The sequence below is a fragment of the Zerene cesonia genome, chromosome 24, assembly GCF_012273895.1.
Source record: "Zerene cesonia ecotype Mississippi chromosome 24, Zerene_cesonia_1.1, whole genome shotgun sequence".
In the NCBI taxonomy this organism is placed as follows: domain Eukaryota; kingdom Metazoa; phylum Arthropoda; class Insecta; order Lepidoptera; family Pieridae; genus Zerene; species Zerene cesonia.
In genome coordinates, this window is record NC_052125.1 from 1,378,509 (window position 1) to 1,400,128 (window position 21,620).

At 33.0% G+C, this 21,620-nt stretch overlaps 3 protein-coding genes across 3 annotated transcripts in view; 2 read left to right on the forward strand and 1 right to left on the reverse strand.

Moving 5' to 3' along the window:
* LOC119836340 (bromodomain adjacent to zinc finger domain protein 2B-like) overlaps positions 1-66 on the forward strand; it is a 62,284-nt gene extending 62,218 nt beyond the window's left edge. Inside the window, exon 49 of the mRNA XM_038361642.1 lies at positions 50-66. Within this exon, the coding sequence (XP_038217570.1) occupies positions 50-66 (17 nt within the window). The remainder of the gene's footprint in view (positions 1-49) is intronic.
* A 134-nt stretch (positions 67-200) lies between these two features.
* On the reverse strand, positions 201-3,784 carry LOC119836433. The gene is made up of 6 exons (XM_038361753.1): positions 3,561-3,784; positions 3,018-3,189; positions 2,115-2,214; positions 1,272-1,711; positions 657-776; positions 201-342 (listed from the first exon to the last, which is right to left on the reverse strand). Exons 1-6 carry the CDS (start codon positions 3,575-3,577, stop codon positions 232-234), a joined length of 960 nt encoding a protein of 319 aa, XP_038217681.1. The 5' UTR covers positions 3,578-3,784; the 3' UTR covers positions 201-231.
* Positions 3,785-7,109: 3,325 nt separating this feature from the next.
* LOC119836482 (serine proteinase stubble) overlaps positions 7,110-21,620 on the forward strand; it is a 36,425-nt gene continuing 21,914 nt past the window's right edge. The window contains exons 1-2 of the mRNA XM_038361819.1: positions 7,110-7,391; positions 18,661-18,915. Of these exons, the coding sequence (XP_038217747.1) occupies positions 18,714-18,915 (202 nt within the window). The 5' untranslated portion in view covers positions 7,110-7,391; positions 18,661-18,713. The remainder of the gene's footprint in view (positions 7,392-18,660; positions 18,916-21,620) is intronic.

Genomic DNA, 21,620 nt, shown 5'->3' on the forward strand with positions numbered 1-21,620 from the left:
CTAGGCGTGCGAAGACGCATACTCGGTTCGAAGCATTTTTACACAACAGGTGTGTTTCAGCAGTGAACGTGTTAAAGTATTTATGTATTCTTACGAAACATAATAGAGGAATAAAAGAATTCTCGTTTTAAGCACATTTCGTTTTATTCATTCGGGATAAAAACATTAAAACAGTAAGAAAATATACAAGAACAACAACATAGTTGTTGATGAAATAAAGTGTTGTTTAACTCACGAGCTTACCTTGGCTTCACTTTTACTTATTTTACTATTTTTCTGCGTTGTGTACAACACATTGATCCTCTTATTGTCCAACATCGTGTGATGCTTGGAGAGGGCCAACTGCAAACAAAACAAAAAAATCTCATAAAATTCACTTTAGTTTATGAACTGTATCGTCATCAGCCCATATTAACTAAGAAGTAAACATTGAAGTAATAACTAGCTTTTGCCCGCGGCTTCGCATTAATTCGGAGTAATTTAATAGATGTTTTTATACATATAAACCTTGCTCTTGAATTACTAGTATCTATTAAAAAAAACCCATCAAAATCCGTTGTATAGCTTTCAAGATTTAAGCATACATAGGGACATAGGGACAGATAAAGCGACTTTGTTTTATACTATGTAGTGTAGTATTTAATAACTTGACTTACCTCATAGCTATGTTCATCTTTAAGTTCTATATAAGCAATGCTGCTCTTCTTTCCTTCCTCACGCTTCGGCAATCTCACGTCCACTATGTGGTCGGTTAACTCGGAGAAGTGTGACATCAACTGAAAATGTCATTAAATTCATCCTACCAATCCTATTAATAAAATAATAAAAAAAAAATAATAATAGTCCTACTCTCCTACTTCCTACTGATATTATAAACGCGAAAGTTTGTAAGGATGCGTGTGTGTCTGTTGCTCTTTCACGCAAAAACTATTGAACCGATAGCAATGTAGTTTGGTATGTAGATAGCTGGACAAGTGGAATAACATATAGGCAACTTTTATCACGATATTTCTACGGGATACGGACTTACGCGAGGCGCAGCTAGTATGCTATAATTTAAACCTGTCATCTACTAAGTAAAATTGATTACAGTAGGATTTCATATTTATCTTTAAATCAAAGTTTTTTTTTTTAATTTTGTCAAGTTGTTAATAAATAAAAGCATCCAATAGTTTTCGTAATCATCGTTAACTCGCGCTTGCTCCCACTTCAACATCACAGGTTTTTGGGGCAATGGTTTTTAGAATTTGAACTAATGAGTAAAACCATACCTTTTCTTTTTCAATATCGGGCACTAAATTACCAACAAACACCACATATCGTTTCGGCCCCTTCACTTTGTCTTTTTTATCTGTGCCACTTTTCTCATCGCCCTTTTCATCTTTTTTATCTGCACCACTCTCTGTCGTATCATTTTCTGTTGCATTATCTGTGCTGTCAATTTTTTTTGTATTTTCTGTAGCCTGTTTGTCATCTTTCTTTCCCGCCTTTTTATTTTTCTTTTTTTTCTTTTTATCTGTATTATTTGGTACAGTGTTCGCTTTAGTTGCATGGTTTAACATATTGTATAATATTCTAAGTTTTCTTAAGTCCGATTCTGTTAAATTTTCTGTTTGTTTTATGATGGCTTGCATTTTGCCGTAAATTGCGTCAGGGACCAGTTCTTCGTTTGCTCCCTTTACTCCTTGCCTTAATGTTTGGCGGATTCTACCTAGATCATACAATTAAATTTATTTTCATTAATAAATGTGTGTTTGCCACGCCTTTTAAACTTAAAAAAAAAAACTAATTTCATATTTTAATCATCAGAAATTTGAAGTAGTTAAAGAATAGGAAAAAATTTCTACACAATTTATTTACATACAATAACTTTCTTTATTTTAAGTTAGATATGTTATAGGCTAAGGATAGTAATTAAATCCATCAAAATCTGATCAACCATTTATTGTGATGTAAAATACCACACATTCACAATTTTTCATTAATATTAAAACTCATATTAACTAATTCTTTATTTTAGCTTAGATATGTTATAGGCTATGGGTGGTAAAGAAATCCATAAAAATTTAGTGTAATGTAAAATTCCACAGTCACAATTTATTATTAAAACTTACCTTTTTGATTGTTAGTCATGGGCACACTAAGGAATCTCTTCACCAATTCCTTATCATTTAGCACTGGATATCTCTCTGCCAACTCCGGTGATGATTGAATCTTACAAACAAAATTACAATTTGATTCTAAAGCAAATGCAAAACTTGCATGTATTTTCATGTTTAGAGAGTAAGAATTTTTTTAATATAATACAAGTTCTCAAGACACAAATAGACAATCAGCCTTGAGAGGACTAGCAGACTGAGTTTTGTTTAATTCAATTTAATATTATAAGAGATTTATACAAATGCCCTAGACCCTTTTTGCCTATAATACAGATAGAGTCAGAAAGTAGTAAAAAGAAATGTTTGTTATGTTTTTGTCAACAATATAGTAGGAACTGAGAATACACATGCTCAGCATACAACATATAATTAAATATCTTCTATTATTTATTAAGTTATTTATTCTTTATTGCACACTTACAAAAATATCAAACAGAGATACAATTCAAAACAGCAACTTAAAACTAGTACACAAATGGCGGCCTTATGGCTAAAAGTCATCTCTACCAGGCAACCATTGGGTAAAGGTATTTATAAATAGAACTGACTAATTAATAATAACTACTAAGATTTCAATTTGCAGATTATACTCTGTGGCTAATCGAATAGTAGATTTTTTAATCATGATTAAATAGAATTAAGTAACCATTTCAAAAATCTAATCTAATTATATGTCTTGACATATACAAAAGATGTTTTATAAATTACTGTTATCTAAACTATGTAATTTGTATGGATTTGTTTAAATTAATGATAAAAAAATTGGCCTAAAATGAAGTTAAGAATTATTATATAACCAGTAACTGGAATGAGATATTATAGGATTTTTATTCAAACAATTATATTACTCTTACTTACTTCTGGTTGTGCTGCAACATTCTCCAGGCTCCCAGCTATTTCCGTTTCTTCAGGTTTCTCTACCTTGTCTGTGGATGGCTTTGATTTCTTTTGCTTTTTTAGTTTTGATTTCGGATTTGATTCGGGGCCGAGTTTCCTCTTCTTTGATACAATTTCTTTTTTCTCTTCCATGCTACATAGGATAATTATTAGAAATAATATTTTGTATGTAATAAATCTCTAAATAATATTTACCATGAACAAATTATATTAATTTTCAATAAAACACTCAGTAACACTAAAATAGTAATACACTACTACACACATACTTTAAATGTAAGAATAAAATAAAAAAAGATAAAGAGTATATAATGTGTGAATACTTTGTATTTTAATTTCTAACACTCACTATAATTTTGCTTTCTTTCCTAAGTTTATTTAACACGGTACTTTATTGTCTATTTGAATTATTACGTTTTTATCAAACAATATAAATAGTTAGTAGCTAACTTATTAATAAAATCGCACTACAAATAGGAAATAAATATATTTTGAAATATGTACCTCGTAAGGACCGCCATGTGAAAATTTGGAGGTTATAATAAATATAAACACATGTATAACTTCACTGAAACAATACGTTACAGATACAGCTCTTGTAGTAAAATATAACAATATTTTCTTTTCAATAGATAAAAAAATATATCAATTTTGAACAATAAGTTCCACTTGGAAAGTCGAATTATTTGCTTTTCAAAATACAAATGACATCAATTGTATTTTGACAAATGACAATAGCATTGACAAAAGTACAAACCATTGCCATAATTAAAAATAGTGGTAAAGATGCTGACATTTATATTCAATTTAAAATCTTAATTTGATGTATTAAATTTACCTCCTTAGAAAAGTACTACACCATAGGTTCATTCTATTAAACAATGAAGCAATGAAGTAGATAATGATTTTTAACAACAAATAAACATTATTAAATTGTCGTCCTTATTAGTACATTTTATGGTTTCAACATTCTTTATATCTGCACGATATGCGTGGCCTTTTTATGTAATCTAGTTAGGAATGGAATTCACTTCCGGCGGCTAACTCATGTTGTGCTGATTTATTTTCTTTCACCCATATATACTTGTAACTGTAAATTAACATACCAACATACTAGCTACATTGATTTGTAATATTGTCTAGCATTAAACGACTTTATTAAGACGCTTGTTGACGACTTTATTACCTACGAGCTACTACTACCTATTTACTGGCATGTTAGAAAAAAAAGTTATAACAGGCAAAGACTTGACCTAATAAATAGTTTTTTATTAAAAATATTCAAGCAACTACATTAGACAACAGCATTTATTTTTATCTATGAAATAGATTTCATAATTAATATGATTAATAAAAAAAATATAATGTAAAAATATTGCTTATAAAATAATCTCATATCCTAATAAAGATAACAAGAAGAAACAACCTTGTCAATTTTTTTTTTAAACTAGGAGCACTACAAATAAGCGTACCACCTATTTGAATCCAAATACTGTGATATTTTGTGGTGGTAATATATTTAATTCATTCTAGATTTTCCAACATCTCATCCTAATTTATGTTTGGTTGCAAAAGTGTGTTTGGTTGTTTCCCTTTTTTTTTATATCGCAATGAAGCAATGTCTGAAGATAGTTAGGAAGCTAAACAGTGACATAGGCTACTATTTATCACAACGAAACATATTATTCCCATGGGACAACCCTTTGAACACGAACGGACGGAAAGTCTTCAAAATATTACTACCATATTTTGAGAATTTAATTGAATTTATTAATATAATTAAATGAACTTCTTTCTTAACAACTATTAATATACTTTATCCTACTAATATTATAAATGCGAAAGTTTGTAAGAATGTGTGTGTGTTTGTTGCTCTTTCACGCAAAAACTACTGAACCGATTACAATGAAATTTGGTACGTAGACAGCTTTTTATCCCGATATTCCTACGGGACACAGACTTACGCGGGTGAACCCGCGGGTCGCAGCTAGTAATATATAGTATGTATTTTCTCTTAGTTTAAAAAAAAATTGTATTCTCATTCTTGCTCTATAATTTTTTGTTTATTTATTGTGATCTTTTTGTAGTTACAATTTATATTTCGTTCAACTCCTACTTTTGTATACACTTATAAGTTTACTTTATTGTTATTCATTGTCTACCTCTTTTCCTCTATAAAACAAAGGTTGCCTGGAAAATGTCGCTTTTCAGCGATAAGGCCGCCGGATGTAGCGTTTTTTTTGTATGTCCGCTTCTCTATTTGTGTTTATTTATTTATTATATATCTCATCTTCATCTGAATCGCCTTATAATCTTATTCTCCTAATAATAAATGTCTAGCATATTTTGAAGACTAATTTAATCTGTGGTAACGCTTCAAAATCGTGGGAAGAGGCATCATCCTTGGTTAATGGGACAAAATGCCGGTATACCCATATCGTACATTCACTCAAGTCGTGAGTTTTGAAATATTCTTATTACCATCGTAAAATCGTGACCGACAGAAGCGCGGGAAAAAATTAAGAAAAACAAAACTTTATTTTTTCCATCCTTTAACATTCAGCATCAATATTAGGAAATAATATTCTGCAACCTAGCCCATTATCTTTTTGTCTTATGAAGCTCAAAGGTATATAATACATATTAAAAAATAATATAACAGATCAAGACTTTTTTGAGTTCAACGGCTTCGCCCGAGGTACATATATAGCCTTCCTCGATAAATAGGCTATCTAACCCTGAAGCAATTCCTGAGATTAGGGCTGACCAGCAATTCCTGAGATTAGTGCGTTCAAACAAACCAACTCTTCAGCTTTATAATATCAGTATAGATTTTTCCACATTTCTAAATTTCCTCTAATTACATGTACCTATTTCATAAAATAAAATATGTATTTAGTGCAGAAGTGGCGTTGTAGCCGAGCGGTGTAAATATCATGACTATAATGTTTCCACTATTACCCGTCGTTTACGAAGCGTCTACAGATTTAGAGTCTATGGAAATAGACAGTTTGAGCACGTCAGACATGCTCCAGGCTTAAAGTGAAGTCCCGTGTACTGGGGTATGGGGCAGATGATGTACATCCGTTTCACTTATCGATTTTTCTTTATGGACAAGTAGGTGATCAGCCTTCCGTGTACTGCTAGACCGAGACAATTTTTTTTGTGCGTCCCCACTGGGAATTGAACCCAGGGCCCCTCGATTTTACGCTCGCGTTAACCACTGCTCCAGGCTTGCACTGCAATAAAATTGTATGTGAATAATAAAAAACAGACATATATAGTATAAGGTATGCCACTCACGCGAATCTGGCGAGTCCCCCCTTCTTAATATTAAGGCAAGGCTCTTTGTCGTTTATTTAAATAAGATCCCTAAATGATATTGCTACTTTTCGTACAGAGTAAGTAAAATATGATACGGCAGCTTTTCTTTCGCGTCGGATAATGATAAAATTTCTTGTCGGCTCTTCTCTGTTGAAACTGCTTTGCGTACCTTTTTTTTTTTAATAGTGGCGAAATCTTATATAGATACCCACGGCCCCCGGAGAGAAGGTGCCGTGGGTTATGTCGGATTAAACCCCACTGTGTTTCATGAATTCGGGAGCTGGTTAGTATACGTCCGCGACGAACCTAAAAAAAAAAACTATATCACGATTCAAAAGTGCTTCTATAAGTAGTTTAACTGAATAAATAAAAAAGCTAATAAAAGCGTGTAAAACACTTTCATGATATTTCTTTTAAAATAAATTCTTAAGAAATGACTATACACCTCTACCTCTCCATTGCACCTTTGCATTCCTGTCAGCCTTTTTTTCACACATTGCGAGGTTGAAAAGAATTCCAAAAACACAATAAAGATGTGACACAAGTATTCGCTTAACGAAATAATCGGGAGCATCTTAAAAACAAAGACAATACATACTCGTAAAAGCTTCTCAAAGTACAGATAAGATAGCTTTCTTTGCCATGAAAAAGTGACCGGAATCACTGAATCGGTGCAACGAAGCGAAAAATAACTGTTGGAAAGTAATTTACATGGCCTGCCGAGCGAATGAGCGAGCTTCCACGACCGAGTCGTTCAGTAGTAGCGGACTCGCCTAGCGGTCAAGGCTCCGGCGAAGCAACCGCGCCACGGAAAAAAAAATAAAAATAAAAAGCGCGCGCTCGCGTCTGTCAAACGTCACCAATGCAATTAGACGAAAGTTTTTTTATCTATATTTTTTAACTAGCAACATTTCTTAATCGCCGGGTTTTTAGTACGAATAACTGTTTATTTCTTAGTGCCGGTGGATAATGAGTTCGTGATTGTGGTACGTCTCGGAGTCCGTTAAGCAGGTGAATATATTTTCTATTATTTATTACTTATCCATTAATCATCCCATTGAATCTAGCAAAGTCATAAATCAATTGCACATTGGAACCGTTGTTTCGTTGGTTTAAATTTGACATGCATTATGCACAGATTATGCATTATTTTTAATGAAGAAGTATAATTTATATAACTAAAATGCAAGCTACGATTTAATAAAATAGCGTATCTCGTGATAGCATAAATATATTTTTTTGCACGAGTAGGGTCATTTTTTGCATTTTCATGACTAGTCACAGACGAAGGATTTTGAAGTTTTTTTCACATCATTATGGTTGGCAGAGACGATGGAGCATAACGGCCTAGCAATCATAGGTTGTTGATCTTCCCGGCCAAGGAAATAAGTACTAACTCGTTTAAGGGAAACCAGATCTCGAACTGTTTTATTCCCTCGAATACATTAATAGTAATAAAGTTATTAATAAATAAATATGTGATGGTTTGCTCTATCGGCATTGTTAATTTTATTGGGTACACAATTTTCGTATTATTTATCTAACTATAAAATGCAAGAAATATTCAAAGTCTAGTCTAGTCTTGTTTAAAAAAGAAGTTATTTAAATAATATTTTATAATCTGTATACTTCATATTAATGAGATATGTATTGCATTTATTTTATTTTAGCCTTACGAAAATAAATCGATTATAAATCTAACTGCGAAGGAAATAAGCAACACGTAACAATAAGTCATTAAACTTAAATAACTATAATTATAACTCATTCTTGTTTGATATATGAGTATTACACTCAAAATAAAATTGTAATATGAGTAAACTTAAACTTATTCATGTAAAAAGCACGAACTATTTTCTGTTGTTAATTTAAAACTAAAATATTTGTTATCTGAAACCGTTGTCTTAAGTAGATTGAAGATCACATACATATCAATAATTATAAAATATTGTATAACTTAAGGATTGAATTAAAATCATTTTATATTTTCAAGTTACAAATTGATCAGAATCTTAAAATTTGCTAACTTGCATTAAAGAACATATTAAATATAAATTTAATTCATGCATCAAATCAAATCCTAAGATTTCTTAAAAAAAAAATTGACTCAAAGGCCTTGCATCTAACGCCGTTAAACCTACAATGGACATAAAAAACAAATTAGCATCAATTCTAAAGTCGTGTATTTGAAGTCACCACACTGGCCGCTCCGTTCCGTTGTATAGTGAATGTAGGTCAGTGAAATGAACGAAACGCGGCCGGTCCCGTATGGAATCCGACCTGACCGCCCGCGACCGATTTCAACGACATTCTTTTATTCCAAATTCAAATTTGATTCGCACGGATTCCTTTCGCGTAGGCCGCGGCTTTTGGCTAAACAGCCAGTGACATAAATACGATAAAAATTGCATTAACATTTTATTAATTAACGCTATAATCTACATATTTATTATTTTATGTTGTATTGTTTTGGTTGAATATGAATTGCATTCCAAGCAATATTAAACTTAGGTCTTACAAATATGCAATATATTGCACATCAACGTTATTCTAAATTAGAATTTGTACCAAATGGATTTCTTTCGTGTAGACTAGGATCTAGATTTACGCTACGAAGCCAGTGACCTGTGACACAGATACGTTATAAAGCTTTGATGAATCAAATTTTTAATTGATAAATAAGTTCACATTTCTTTATTATTCTTAAGCTCAAATTGCGTTGCAAAAAATTGGATGGCACGGCAGTGTTATGTTATCTGTGGCATGGCTATTAAATACGTATAAGATTTTTTGACACGGATTCTCAATTATATAGCTTAGAGCTTTATACTAGCTCGTGACATAGATTCGTTGCAAATTCAATAAGTTTTTATGACATTGCTAATGCTATTATGAATTTTATTTCATTCGATTTCATTGGCTTTAATGCGAACTGATTTATAATTATTTTTTTATATCAATCAGCACTTCTGTTTTATTCGAAATTTGAATTCTCTCCGCTTCGATTCAATTCAAATCGGGAAGGCTAGGTTATTGGCTCAAAATGATATATTGATATAGGTTTTTAAATTTTTTAAAAAACATCATTACATTTATGTGAATATCCGCCATTTATAATCCATTATTAATGTACAAAATGCAGGTGCCTGTTTAAATCCTAAATTCCAAGTTGAATGTATTTTTATGTACAGAGAAACTAGGTAGAGAGGTAACTGAATATTGATAGAACAAATCGCAAATGTAGAGGTATGCTTCGTCCAACTAACAAACGCAATTCAGTGCCAAGTGTTGGGACCTCAGCATCCATCTAGTTATTCTCATTTAACCAAGTTTCACTAAGCCAAATTTCACTGTAGACTTCAGGTACTAAAAAGTTATTAGTTATGACTATGTAGTATACTTTTAGACTAACGTAAATTACATCACATGATCTAATAAAATGCAAAATAGATGCAATAGTTTCAAAGATTCCATTACACATGCACACAAAGTCGTCCATAACGTTTTACCTATGCATATTGCCTGTAAATTTTGTTTCGAAGTGAAGTGAAAGTATAAAAAGAAAATGTCATCATAACCTTTAAAATTGATTGTACTGTCTGTCTATTGGGCACGATGTGACCATAAACAATATATGTTAATTATTTATGATTCATATCCGATATCCCGACTCGTACATTTATAATTGTATGAATTCGTCCGCCTCCTTGGTAGTGGTTAACGCGTGAACGTAGAACCGAGGGTTCTGGGTTCGATTCCCGGTGGGGACGCACAAAAAAATAACGTCTCGGTCTGGCAGAACACAGAAGGCTGATCATCTATTTGTCCATAAAAAAATCGATCAGTGAAACAGATGTATATCATCTGCCCCATACCCCTATAGGGGACACGGGACTTCAATATATGTATTCGTACTGAATACAAAATCATTTGATATCTCGATCATTTGATATATCGATTGAAGGATAAATAAATAAATATTCGTAAAATGGCAATCTCTTCGCTCCAGCTTCGTTTAGTTCGTGATATTGAATGGGATGAAAAGGGAATCTTCGTTTTATGTTTAGGTTACGTAGTACGTAGGATAAATATCGAAGTGAGTTCATTCGTTCAGCTGATAAAGAAAATTTTAGGGAAGTATAATTAAAAACGTTTTAACGTGGTCATGGCGAGACTGACCACGCTCGCTGTGAAGTGTTCGAAACGTCGGGTTAATAATGAATAAATCGCGTTTAAAATCCGTTAAAAAGTTTTTCATTTCTAAATGTACAATTGACTTTGGTACTGGGGTGGATATTTCCTTTCTCTTTTGTTACCTGGTAAGGAAAAGTCTTACTTATGCGTGTATTTTTTTTTTCATCTTTGCCAATATTATGGGTATGTGAGAGATAAGAAGAAAATTTATTTTATAGTCCTTGTAATCTTAAAAAAATGCGCACGACGACCTTAAATTAAAATCAATACGGCAACCTCAGCAAAGGATAATCCAATATTAAAAACACGCATGGCCAACAAATGTTTTAAAGTTAAAATAATTGTTTTTAAGATAAGCGCAGATAAGCACTTTACGGGGTCGTTAACATCATTCCCGCGCAAGCATTCCGTTACGACGCCATCTTGGTTTCAGACGCTAATTGGGGTTTCAATAGCTTCATTTAATTTAATCGTTTCGAATGTCACCTGTCATGTTTAGTCTGTAATCGATGATTATTTTTTTTTTAATTCGCGTCCACGCATCGACACACTTTGGACCTGTCATATGGAAGCACGTCATGTCGTAGATGTATAGGGGAATTTCATTTTTATATAAATAATATACACGTGAGATAAAGTCAATATTTCTTTTATGTATGTCACGTTTAAGAGCTAAATTACACTCAACATTATTTATCTTATATTTATATTTCAGGAATAACCTGCTTTTTTATGATAATTAAATGTACTCTTAAACTGACGATATTTTTATGATTTGTCAATTATGACATACATTAGTATGACACTATAATTTTTAGTTTTAATTAAAACAATCACAATATGCCCTAGCTAATTATTTGAATAAAACTTTTGTCAATTAGATTATATTTCGTATTTTCCATACATCGTTAACATAAAACGACATGTAAAAGCCTGTTAATAAATTGTTATAAAGGTTTATAGGTAACCTAAATACAACAAGAAAAGCTGGATAATTAGACGTTACTGTGTTCTAGGCTCGATCTATGAATATGTAAATAATAGGTTATGCTGAACAAGTTATAAATACTAAATACGTACTAAAATAGACTGGAAAGCTGGACTTGCGTTAAACTATTTTAAATAAACTTTATTCTGCTTATGATACTTTATTAGTTTATAATGCATAACCAGTATATTTGTTGCTTTTTTATCTGTATAATTTCTTTCATTAGTGTCATGCTGTTCCTGATAAATAAATGTTTCTCTCTTTTCTTTCTTCCTTTCTTTCTTTCTATTACTTTTTCGGTATTTGCAAAAAAAGCTCATTCTGTTCTAACCTACAAAAATATGAGCGGAAAACAATATTGCTATCTTTATTTTTATTGCCACTAGCTTTTCGCATGCGGCTTTGCCCGCGTAGTCGCAGGAAAGATAGGTCCGGAGATTTTCCTCGCATGTTCCCTTTCCCGTGGGATTTCCGGTGAAAACCTTTCCTATGTCCGTCTCCTGGTTCTAATCTACCTGTACACAGATTTTCAGCCAAATCGGTTAATGCGTTCTTGGGTTATAAATAGAGTAACTAATACCACTTAGATTAAAACAAAAATATATTTATTACAATCATTAGCTTGTTGATTGCTATATTTCGCAGGCTTAATGTGCTTGTTATTGATTTATAATTTTATAAAAACATTAGCATTTAACATCGTGCTTCACCAAAAAAAAAAAATGATCATACAGTGTTTATGTTTGAAACCTCCAGCAATCGATCCCAGAATCCCTTCTACGTCACGCGTTACCCACAGTACTAAGATGTTCTCAAGGTGTTATAGGTTATAAAAAAGTATTAAGAAACTCAATAGTTGCAGTTATCGTGAAAATTTATAATGCTTACTAAGATTATAACAATGTTACCAGATGAAATAAACGAATAACAATGTAGGCAGTTTATATTTAACATAAAAATGTGCAAACCCTACTAATATTATAAATGCGAAAGTTTGTAACGATGTGTGTGTCTTTGTTGCTCTTTCTTACTGAACTGATTCCAATGAAACTTGGTACGTAGACAGCTGGACAACTGGAATAACATATAGGCGACTTTTTATCCCGATATTCCTACGGGATACGGAGTTACGCGGGTGAAACCGTGGGGCGCAGCTAGTTATATAAACTGTTTATACGTACAGAGTCTCTCGTGTTTGATACCTGCTTCTAATGATTAAGAAAAAGGCAAAAATTGCGGAACTGATCCTGATGAAAAATATGATTGTTAACCCACTACATATTGCAGATGTATGTGGTATTGAAACTTTATTACAAAGTTGCATTTTATTAAATAACTGGCTGCGCCCCGCAGTTTCACTCGCGTAAGTCGTCGGAATATCGGGATAAAAAGTCGCCTATATGTTATTCCACTTGTCCAGCTGTCTACGTACCAAATTTCATTGCAATGGGTACAGTAGTTTTTACGTGAAAGAGCAACAAACACACACACACATCCTTACAAACTTTCGCATTTATAATACAAATAGGATTAGTAGGATGTAGCATATTTACGTACAACTCAACTGTGTACTTGGAAGTGTCAATAAAAGTCAGTGTTAATTCTTTGGCAAAAGAATTAAACGCGCATGAGGTTATTTCATTTTTATACTAATATTATAAAGCTGAACAGTTTGTTTATTTGATCGCACTAATCTCAGGAACTACTGGTCCGATTTGATAAAAAATATTTAAATATTTTACATGTTCTTTTGTTAATATATGATCTATATTTTAAAAGCGTATGGACAAAAAAGTGAAAGTAAATGAATAAATGAAAAACAATGGTTATTCAGCTAAATAATTTCATATGTATGTCATGAAAATCGCCAATTAAACAAAAAAACGTAAAGTACAAAAATTTAAATACACGCTTTAATGATAGAATCAGATGAAAATTAGTTATTCATCAATTAATAAATAAGACATAGTAAATATAATTTTTGGTATAATTGTCAACTTTTTCTGCTTTTTAGTTGAAACTGTGGTTAAAGTGTTTTTATAATATTTATTTCGTATTAGGTGTTGATAAACATATGAAATTATTGTATTCTCACGGATCTTTGATAAATAGTTTAAATTAAACAAAGGAGTCGGTTATATACAATATAGATGAAGCTAATAGGCGAGTTTAAAAGACTTAAAAACTGTATTTTTTACCTATAAATCAAATTTCCAAAAACATTTTCGCAATTTATAAAATATCAAAATACCTATTTAAACTAATTACGCCGAATGTTTCACACGATTCCATTCAAACAAACGCAAGCCAATTTTGTTATTGTAATATAACTGTACAACCGAAATTTGCACACAATACGCGTACAATAATATAATAATAATTGTATTGGAGTGATACCATCATTGCATTTTACAGTTGCAATTTGTTATTGTCTTAACTGTTGGCAGACCGAGCAAATTTGTGAATTTCTTGTTTTAATTCTTTATGTTAGACTAGCTGCGCCCCGCGGTTTCACTTGTAATAACATAACAATAAATAGAAAAGTACAATTTAGGCTAACTTATTCTTATAGCATATTAGCTGCGCCCCGCGGTTTCACCCGCGTAAGGACGTAACGCGTAGGAATATCGGGATAAAAATTTGCCTATATGTTATTTCAGTTATCCAGCTGTCTACATACAAATTTCATTGCAATCGGTTCAGTAGTCTTTGCGTGAAAGAGCAAACACACACATCCTTACAAACTTTCGCATTTATAATATAAGTAGGATAGTACCAAATGATACATGCTGCTATTTCGCGCCGATCTTCTGTGCAGGTGTGGTACTATGTGCACTGGCCCAATTCGTGCCGATTCGTGCTCGAATCCCAGCCGTATTACTATTATGAGACAGCCTTGGTGGCTCAGCAGATGAAACATCGGATAGATAAATAAAGAATCGTGACATCGAAACCTGATTAACCTGCAAGAAATAAATTGAATTCGATTTATTTTAATTGATAGCACAACAATGTTTAAACAATTTACTGTTTTATTTATTTAATATTTAAAATTCATTCGCCTTTTTATCTTACCGTGGTTGCCTGGCAGAGATCACTGTACAGTGATAATGCCACAAATTGTACCAATCATTATGGTATATTGTTATTTGTATTTTCACGTACGTACTATAAAATGTTATTAAAAATTTAGACAATAGTAAGAAATAATGAATTATTGTACTATAGCGTGTATACGAATATATTTATTTGGTCAACCAACATTTTAATTTTTAGTTTTAAAGCATTAAAATACTTCATAAAAGAGACAGTTTTTTGCCCAACCGTAGCAACGAAGGGATCACGGGTGGCCGAGAGGCTAGCCGTTGTTACGGTTTGGCAAAAAACGCGGGTTCGAATCCCGCCTCGCGATCAAATTTTTTCTATTGTTTCAAAATTTCTCATCCAACATTTGTTTATGTATTTGTAATGATCCTTAAACATTATATGGTCTACCAACATCTGTTCATAGTGATTCTTAAATATAAATATTATATGACAAACGTTCTTGCGAAAAAATAACGAATAATGGTTAACAAACACGGCATGCACAAATTCGACTTCTTTAATAAATTTGTGTGTTTGAGTTTAAGCATAGGTATTTCTTAAAAGTAGAATACAGGCATATTATTACGTAATTCATTGTAAAGTACAGCTTAAAAACTTAATATTATGTTATATGTTATATATTATAAATGCGAAAGTTTGTAAGGATGTGTGTGTGTGTGTGTTTGTTGCTCTTTCACGCAAAAACTACTGAACCGATTGCGTTGAAATTTGATACGTAGACAGCTGGACAACTGGAATAACATATAGGCAACTTTTTATCCCGATATTCGTACGGGATACGGACTTACGTTGGTGAAACCGCGGAGCTAGTATTATATATAAAATTCTCGTGTCACAATGTTAGTCTCTATACTCCTCCGAAACGGCTTGACCGATTCCTCTGAAATTTGGTAAGCATATTGGGTAGGTCTGAGAATCGGCTAACATCTATTTTTCACACCCCTAAATGATAAGAGTAAGGCAGAACAGCGTTTGCCGGGTGCAGCTAGTTATATTATAAATAGATTAGCTAGCCAATGTCGTAGGTAGCAGGTCTTGTAGCAACAGCCAACCGCGATGCAATCAGACGGAAGTGCAGCGAGATTCCAACTTCTATAGATATTAATATGTTTCAGGAACCGTTTAGCAACGGTAAATGTCCAGCGATTGCTTTCGACTAGCCTCTTAACCTGGCGTTGCGTGGTTGATGGTGAATAGATGATATTTATATATTTTTAACTAGCTGTTCGCCCCGGCTTCGCCCGTGGACCATATATAGCCTATGCCCATATATAGCCTATGTGTCTCAGTGAAGTTGTAGCTTTCTAATGGTGAAAGAATTTTGAAATCGGTCCAGTAGTTTTTGAGTTTATCCATTACAAACAAACAAAAATACAATTTCTTACAATAAATACTTCCTCTTTATAATATAAGTGTAGAAGAAAAAATAAACGGCATTGATATTGTAAGAATTAGACTGAATTCAAAGGGGCTGAAAGATATCCGCTTTCAAATGGAAAAAGCGTCATCGAAATTGGTCACTCAGTCGAAAGTGATGAGGTAACAAATCCAAAAAAAAGCTATCGAGTTGATAACCTTTTTTTAAAATTGTTTAAATCAACAAATGTTTAGTTATAGTGTTTTCTTGTGTTTGATTTTACGCGAGTATCATACATTTAGAAATTAAAGACTTTTTAGCGTCGGTTTAATAATGTAATGAATAAATCGCGTTTAAAATCCGTTAAAAAGACTTTAATTTCTAAATGTGTAGTTGTTATTAGCAGTTGACGTGAAAATAGGAACTAATTGTCTTTATTCATTATCATATTTTCGTTACGCAATTCATTATTTAGGCACGAAGTAGGTTCGTAAGAAAATATAATCCCCGCAATCATAATCAGAATAATGAGATGAACTCATGGAACTGTTGTATAATAATATTTTAATATTATAAATTATCAAAAATTACTTTCAGCTGTATATTCACTGAGTGTCATGTACGCTTATCCTACTAATCCTACTAATATTATAAATGCGAAAGTTTGTAAGGATGTGTGTGTTTGATTCTCCTGCAAAAACTACTTAACCGATTGCAATGAAATTTGATACGTAGACAGCTGGACAACTGGAATAACATATAGGCAAATTTTTATTCCGATAGTTCTACGGGATACGGACTCACGCGGGTGAAACCGCGGGTCGCAGCTAGCACGTAATATACGTAAATTAATTTGTATGTTACAACGCGGTAATCTCAGGAACTACTAGTTTCTAATCGAAAATTTATTTTTGTGTTGAATAGTCCATTTATTGAGGAAGGCTATATGTATATATATGTAGGACATGGATGCAACATAAAAATTGAACTTATTCACATTTAAGTTTTAAACGTTTTTAAAAAGTAAATATTCAGCTGTCAGCATAATACGTAACTACACGACTTTTCGCTGTTTTTTTCTAACGAGAATAAAACTTTTAATTGTAAACAAGCATTTCTGATCACAATATATCGACAGAGTACAATACCGCGATTATAATCTTACAGTTTTTACAATCTTCCATCGACGCAACCATACATCAAAATTGACGCAATAAGCATAGACAAGACTTAAGTTTTGAATCTCGATAAAAACGAACCCATTTACTATCGTTATTTACATCTAAATACAAATCCGCTTAGTAAAAACACACAGACAGACAGACACTTTCGCAATAATAATATCAATATATGTTGTAATTCGAACGGATATATGTGTGTCAGATAACAGTTATTGTGAGAAAGTGTAGGTCGCAATGTCACCTGGCGTATCACATGTACTAGCTTCGCACGCGGCCGCACTCATGCGGTATATACGTACTCTTTCATCACCTTTCGAATGCGAGAGTCGAGCACGCGTCGGCACGAATTGGGCCAGCTCGCGCCGGGTATCCAGATCAGCGTGCAGATGCAGCGTATGGTGTGTGGAAGCCGACAGTCCTATGCGTATTCAAAACTAGCTTTTGCCCGCGGCTTCGCACGCGTTATATTCGGAGTAGTGTTATAAATGTTATTATATATAAACCTTCCTCTTGAATCGCTCTATCTATTAAAAAAACCATTAAAATCCGTTGCTTAGTTTTAAAGATTTAAGCATACATAGGGACAGAGAAAGCAACTTTGTTTTATACTATGTAGTGAAGCCGAATATTAACCCTAAATCAAAACCGAATATTTTTAGTCATGGTTTGCGGATGAAACCACGGGGCACACCTAGTTCATTTATATAGCTTTGGTTAGAATATCTGAGATGCTTCTTGGCGCCATAACGGTATATCTCATTTCCTTAACAGTGGCACGCCTCAGACAGTAAATCGAAATCAGTGTCAAGGCTGCCTAGGACTTAAGATAGCATCTAGTGTTTTATGTATAAACTACCTGCGCCCCGCGGTTTCACCTGCGTAAGTCCGTATCCCGTAGGAATATCGGGATAAAAAGTTGTCTATATGTTATTCCAGTTATCCAGCTGTATACATACAAATTTCATTGCAATCGGTTCAGAAGTCTTTGCGTGGAAGAGCAACAAACGCACACACATCCTTACAAACTTTCGCATTTATAATATTAGTAAGATAAGATTGTACGGTGATAAAAGGATGATCTAGGGTTTATTTATCTGCGTTAGTACGAATATATAATTAATTATTTTGTACTAACAGTCCCCCCCCGTGTAATCCGTGAAACATTTTCTCTCTCCTTATGAACCTTCCTTGTGTCTTAACAAAATTATTTAAAAAAATGCCGAATTGGTCGAACCGTTCAGTCTATTGTAAAAAATATTAAATCTTATTATATATATATTACGTGTCACACCGTTGCTCCGATTTTAATCAAATTTGCATACCTTGTGCACTTTGATACGAATTAAAAGACAGGATAGTTTATATTACATGCATTACGATAAACCCAGGCGGAGCTGGGGTATGCAGACAGTATTTTATAAATTTTTCAATCAAATCTTCATTTTGTTCCAGCTGACAACGAAACCACGCATGCAATGCAAAGGTGAACAAACCAACGAACCACCATGGGCCCGCCAATCAACACCTGGCCCTACAGCCACCCAGGCCACGAGGAACCCCACAGGAAGTGTTTAGTGGTGACTCTGGTGGACAAGCTAGGTAGCCTAGGCTTCAACTGCAGTGTCGTGTTAGTGCTAGTACAAATATTTTTAAGTCTCAACTACGTGACCGCCGGCCCGGTGATTTTAAACTTGAATTATTTACAAGGTATGTTTTTTTCATATTTAATTCCTCGTTCTAAGGGCTAAGAATATACCAAAGCATATAGCAAAGAAACAGTCTAAAATAATTGAAGGAATAAAATTAAATTGTAAATGAATGAATTAAATACAACTATCCATTGTACTCACTAATAAATTCGTTTCGTAAATTCGTTATAAATTCATTTTTTCTTTATATCACTTCATATTAATGGATAGTAACCTAAATTTTAAGCCGTAAACTTCTAGAAACTAGGCTACATTTAGTAATTTTGATTTTACTTAAAACAGTTTTTATTCATTTATACATTAATGCTTACAAAAACATTCTACAAAACTGGAAATAAAATTTTAATAAAAACAGTTTAAATAAACTAAATGCTACACTGAGTATAACGTTAGGAAATTATTGAATCCTGGCGATCTTAATCAGGATGACATAAACTTATTTGTCACCGATAAGTATACAAAGTTATTTTTGTACATGCATAGACACATACAGATGAAGTTTACAAATACAATAAATATAGTTATTTTAAACAAAAAAACTAAACTGTACCTTCAAACAGAACTAGACAGAATTTAATTGGGACATGAGAGACATAACAATCGATTCTCCCAGAAAAAAATTATAAGGGACCAAACACAAAACTTACTGTCGTATCGACAACCTCCTGTTTTTTCGAAGTCGGTTTAAAACCATATTAATGACGATCGAGATCGCTATATACAAATAATAGGATCGTATCTGCGACTTAGCTCCGATATATACTCGTAAAACCAGACCAATCTTAATATATAAAAATCCATTGTCATGATGTATGTTCCCAATGAACTCTTCACCAACTCAACCGATTGATGAAATTTGGCATTTTATGTGTAATTTGATCCAACTTAAGATATAGGATTGTTTTATTTCGATTAATTATCCCAATCGTCTTCGTCTAATATTATAAATGGGAAAGTTTGTAAGGATGTGTGTTTATTTGTTGCTCTTTCACGCAAAAACTACTGAACCGATTGCTATAAAAATTTGGTATGTAGACAGCTGGGCAACTGGTAAATAACATATAGGCAACTTTTTATCCCGATATTCCTACGGGATACGGACTTACGCGGGTGAAACCGTGAGGCGCAGCTAGTAGACTTATAATCTTAATATTTTTTAAATATTACTCAGCCACAGCAAAGCGTGGTGGGTATGTCAGTAAAGATATAAAATAATTTCAAGCTCTGGGTTTTTACCACATGATCTAAGTCTCCAGTAAGTCAGTGAAACTTTCACTTCCTTTGCATTTGGGTCAGAGAGGATCTCGGAAACACATTAAGCCTTCGCGAATGGTGTTCAAAGTTTTTTACCGGTGTAATGACCTTATGGTCTTTAGTATTTATGGTCCAGTGTCTATTAACGTTATCGCAAACGACCTGACGGATTTCTATCCGGTAACGATGTGCTAGTGTTCGTTTGAGTAGGGTGATATGAAATATTTAAGTTTTTGAAGTGAAACTTCTTTAGAATCGTTGTGATTTCAAACCTGATGCAACGGAAAAACGACAGGTAAGGGACACAAATACAAAAATGTGTAGAATGAAGCCGGCAAAGAATGAGACAGAAATATACATACTACGATTTATTGAAGTTTCACTTCTATCGTTTGTGAATTGTACACACACCTTTTTTTTACATAAAGTTTTTTATATCATAAATGTTTGTTAATAAATAGGATATCAAATATCATCAGACCATATATTTTCAAACCTCGTTTGAGGGTTAAACTTCGAGTTAATCTGTAGCTGTAGATTACTACTATACTAGATATATTAATATCTACTTAATAAAAACGAATGAAGCTCTATCTGTCTGCCTCTTCCTCACGCCTAAACCTCCAATCCGATTGAGATGAAATTTGGTTCAGAGAAAGGTTGGGCCCCGAGAAAGGACACAAGATAGTTTCCCACACTACCGGCTAAGTCCCAAACTGTGTATTCATAAAACATGCAGTTCGCGGGCAAAGTAGCGGACGGGCAGCTAGTAAAAATATATTTTGTAACGACCTTGCTCGACACAAAGACCAACAAACACACTTTCGCATCTATAATATAAATAAATAAGGTTATATAATCACAATTCGCAAGCGATTCTAAAGTATGTCTAATTTGATAAATAAACTCAAAAAGAGTTTGAGTTTTGTCTTGTAATTTTTCTCATTCCCTCCATTAGCACGTACGAAAGCTGCAGAACATATAGAAATATAGGTATATATTACTAGCACTATGGCACTTTGGGCTTTTGCCTTTTTGTCTGGTGCAAAATAACCAGCGTTATGACAGCCATACTCAGCATGTCTATACTAATATTATAGTTCTGAAGAGTTTGTTTGTTTTTTCTCAGGAACTACTCCGTTTTGAAAAATTCTTTCAGATTTAGATAGCCCATTTATTGAGGAAGGCTTTAGGCTATATATGTACCACGGGCGAAGCCGCGACGGACCGCTAGTGTTATATATGCAAAATGACGTATGAGATGCATATTTAATGTATGTTAATATCCTATTTTGTTTTATAGTTGAGTCATCTTTATGTTTTTGTTACTTATTTTTCTGTAATGTAGTGTGTTAATTATGTATGTATGTATGTATGTATGTACTTAGTCTGGCCATAAATACTGTTACACTTAATTATAAAAAAATATTACATTTGAATTTCGAATCT

Excerpts from the sequence above, each read along its gene's own strand:
- LOC119836433 (XM_038361753.1), bottom strand. Across the intron at positions 2,215-3,017 it reads ATGTTGCAGCACAACCAGAA|ATTCAATCATCACCGGAGTT; the intron begins GTAAGTAAGAGT and ends TTTGTTTGTAAG. Across the intron at positions 1,712-2,114 it reads CATGACTAACAATCAAAAAG|GTAGAATCCGCCAAACATTA; the intron begins GTAAGTTTTAAT and ends TGTATGATCTAG.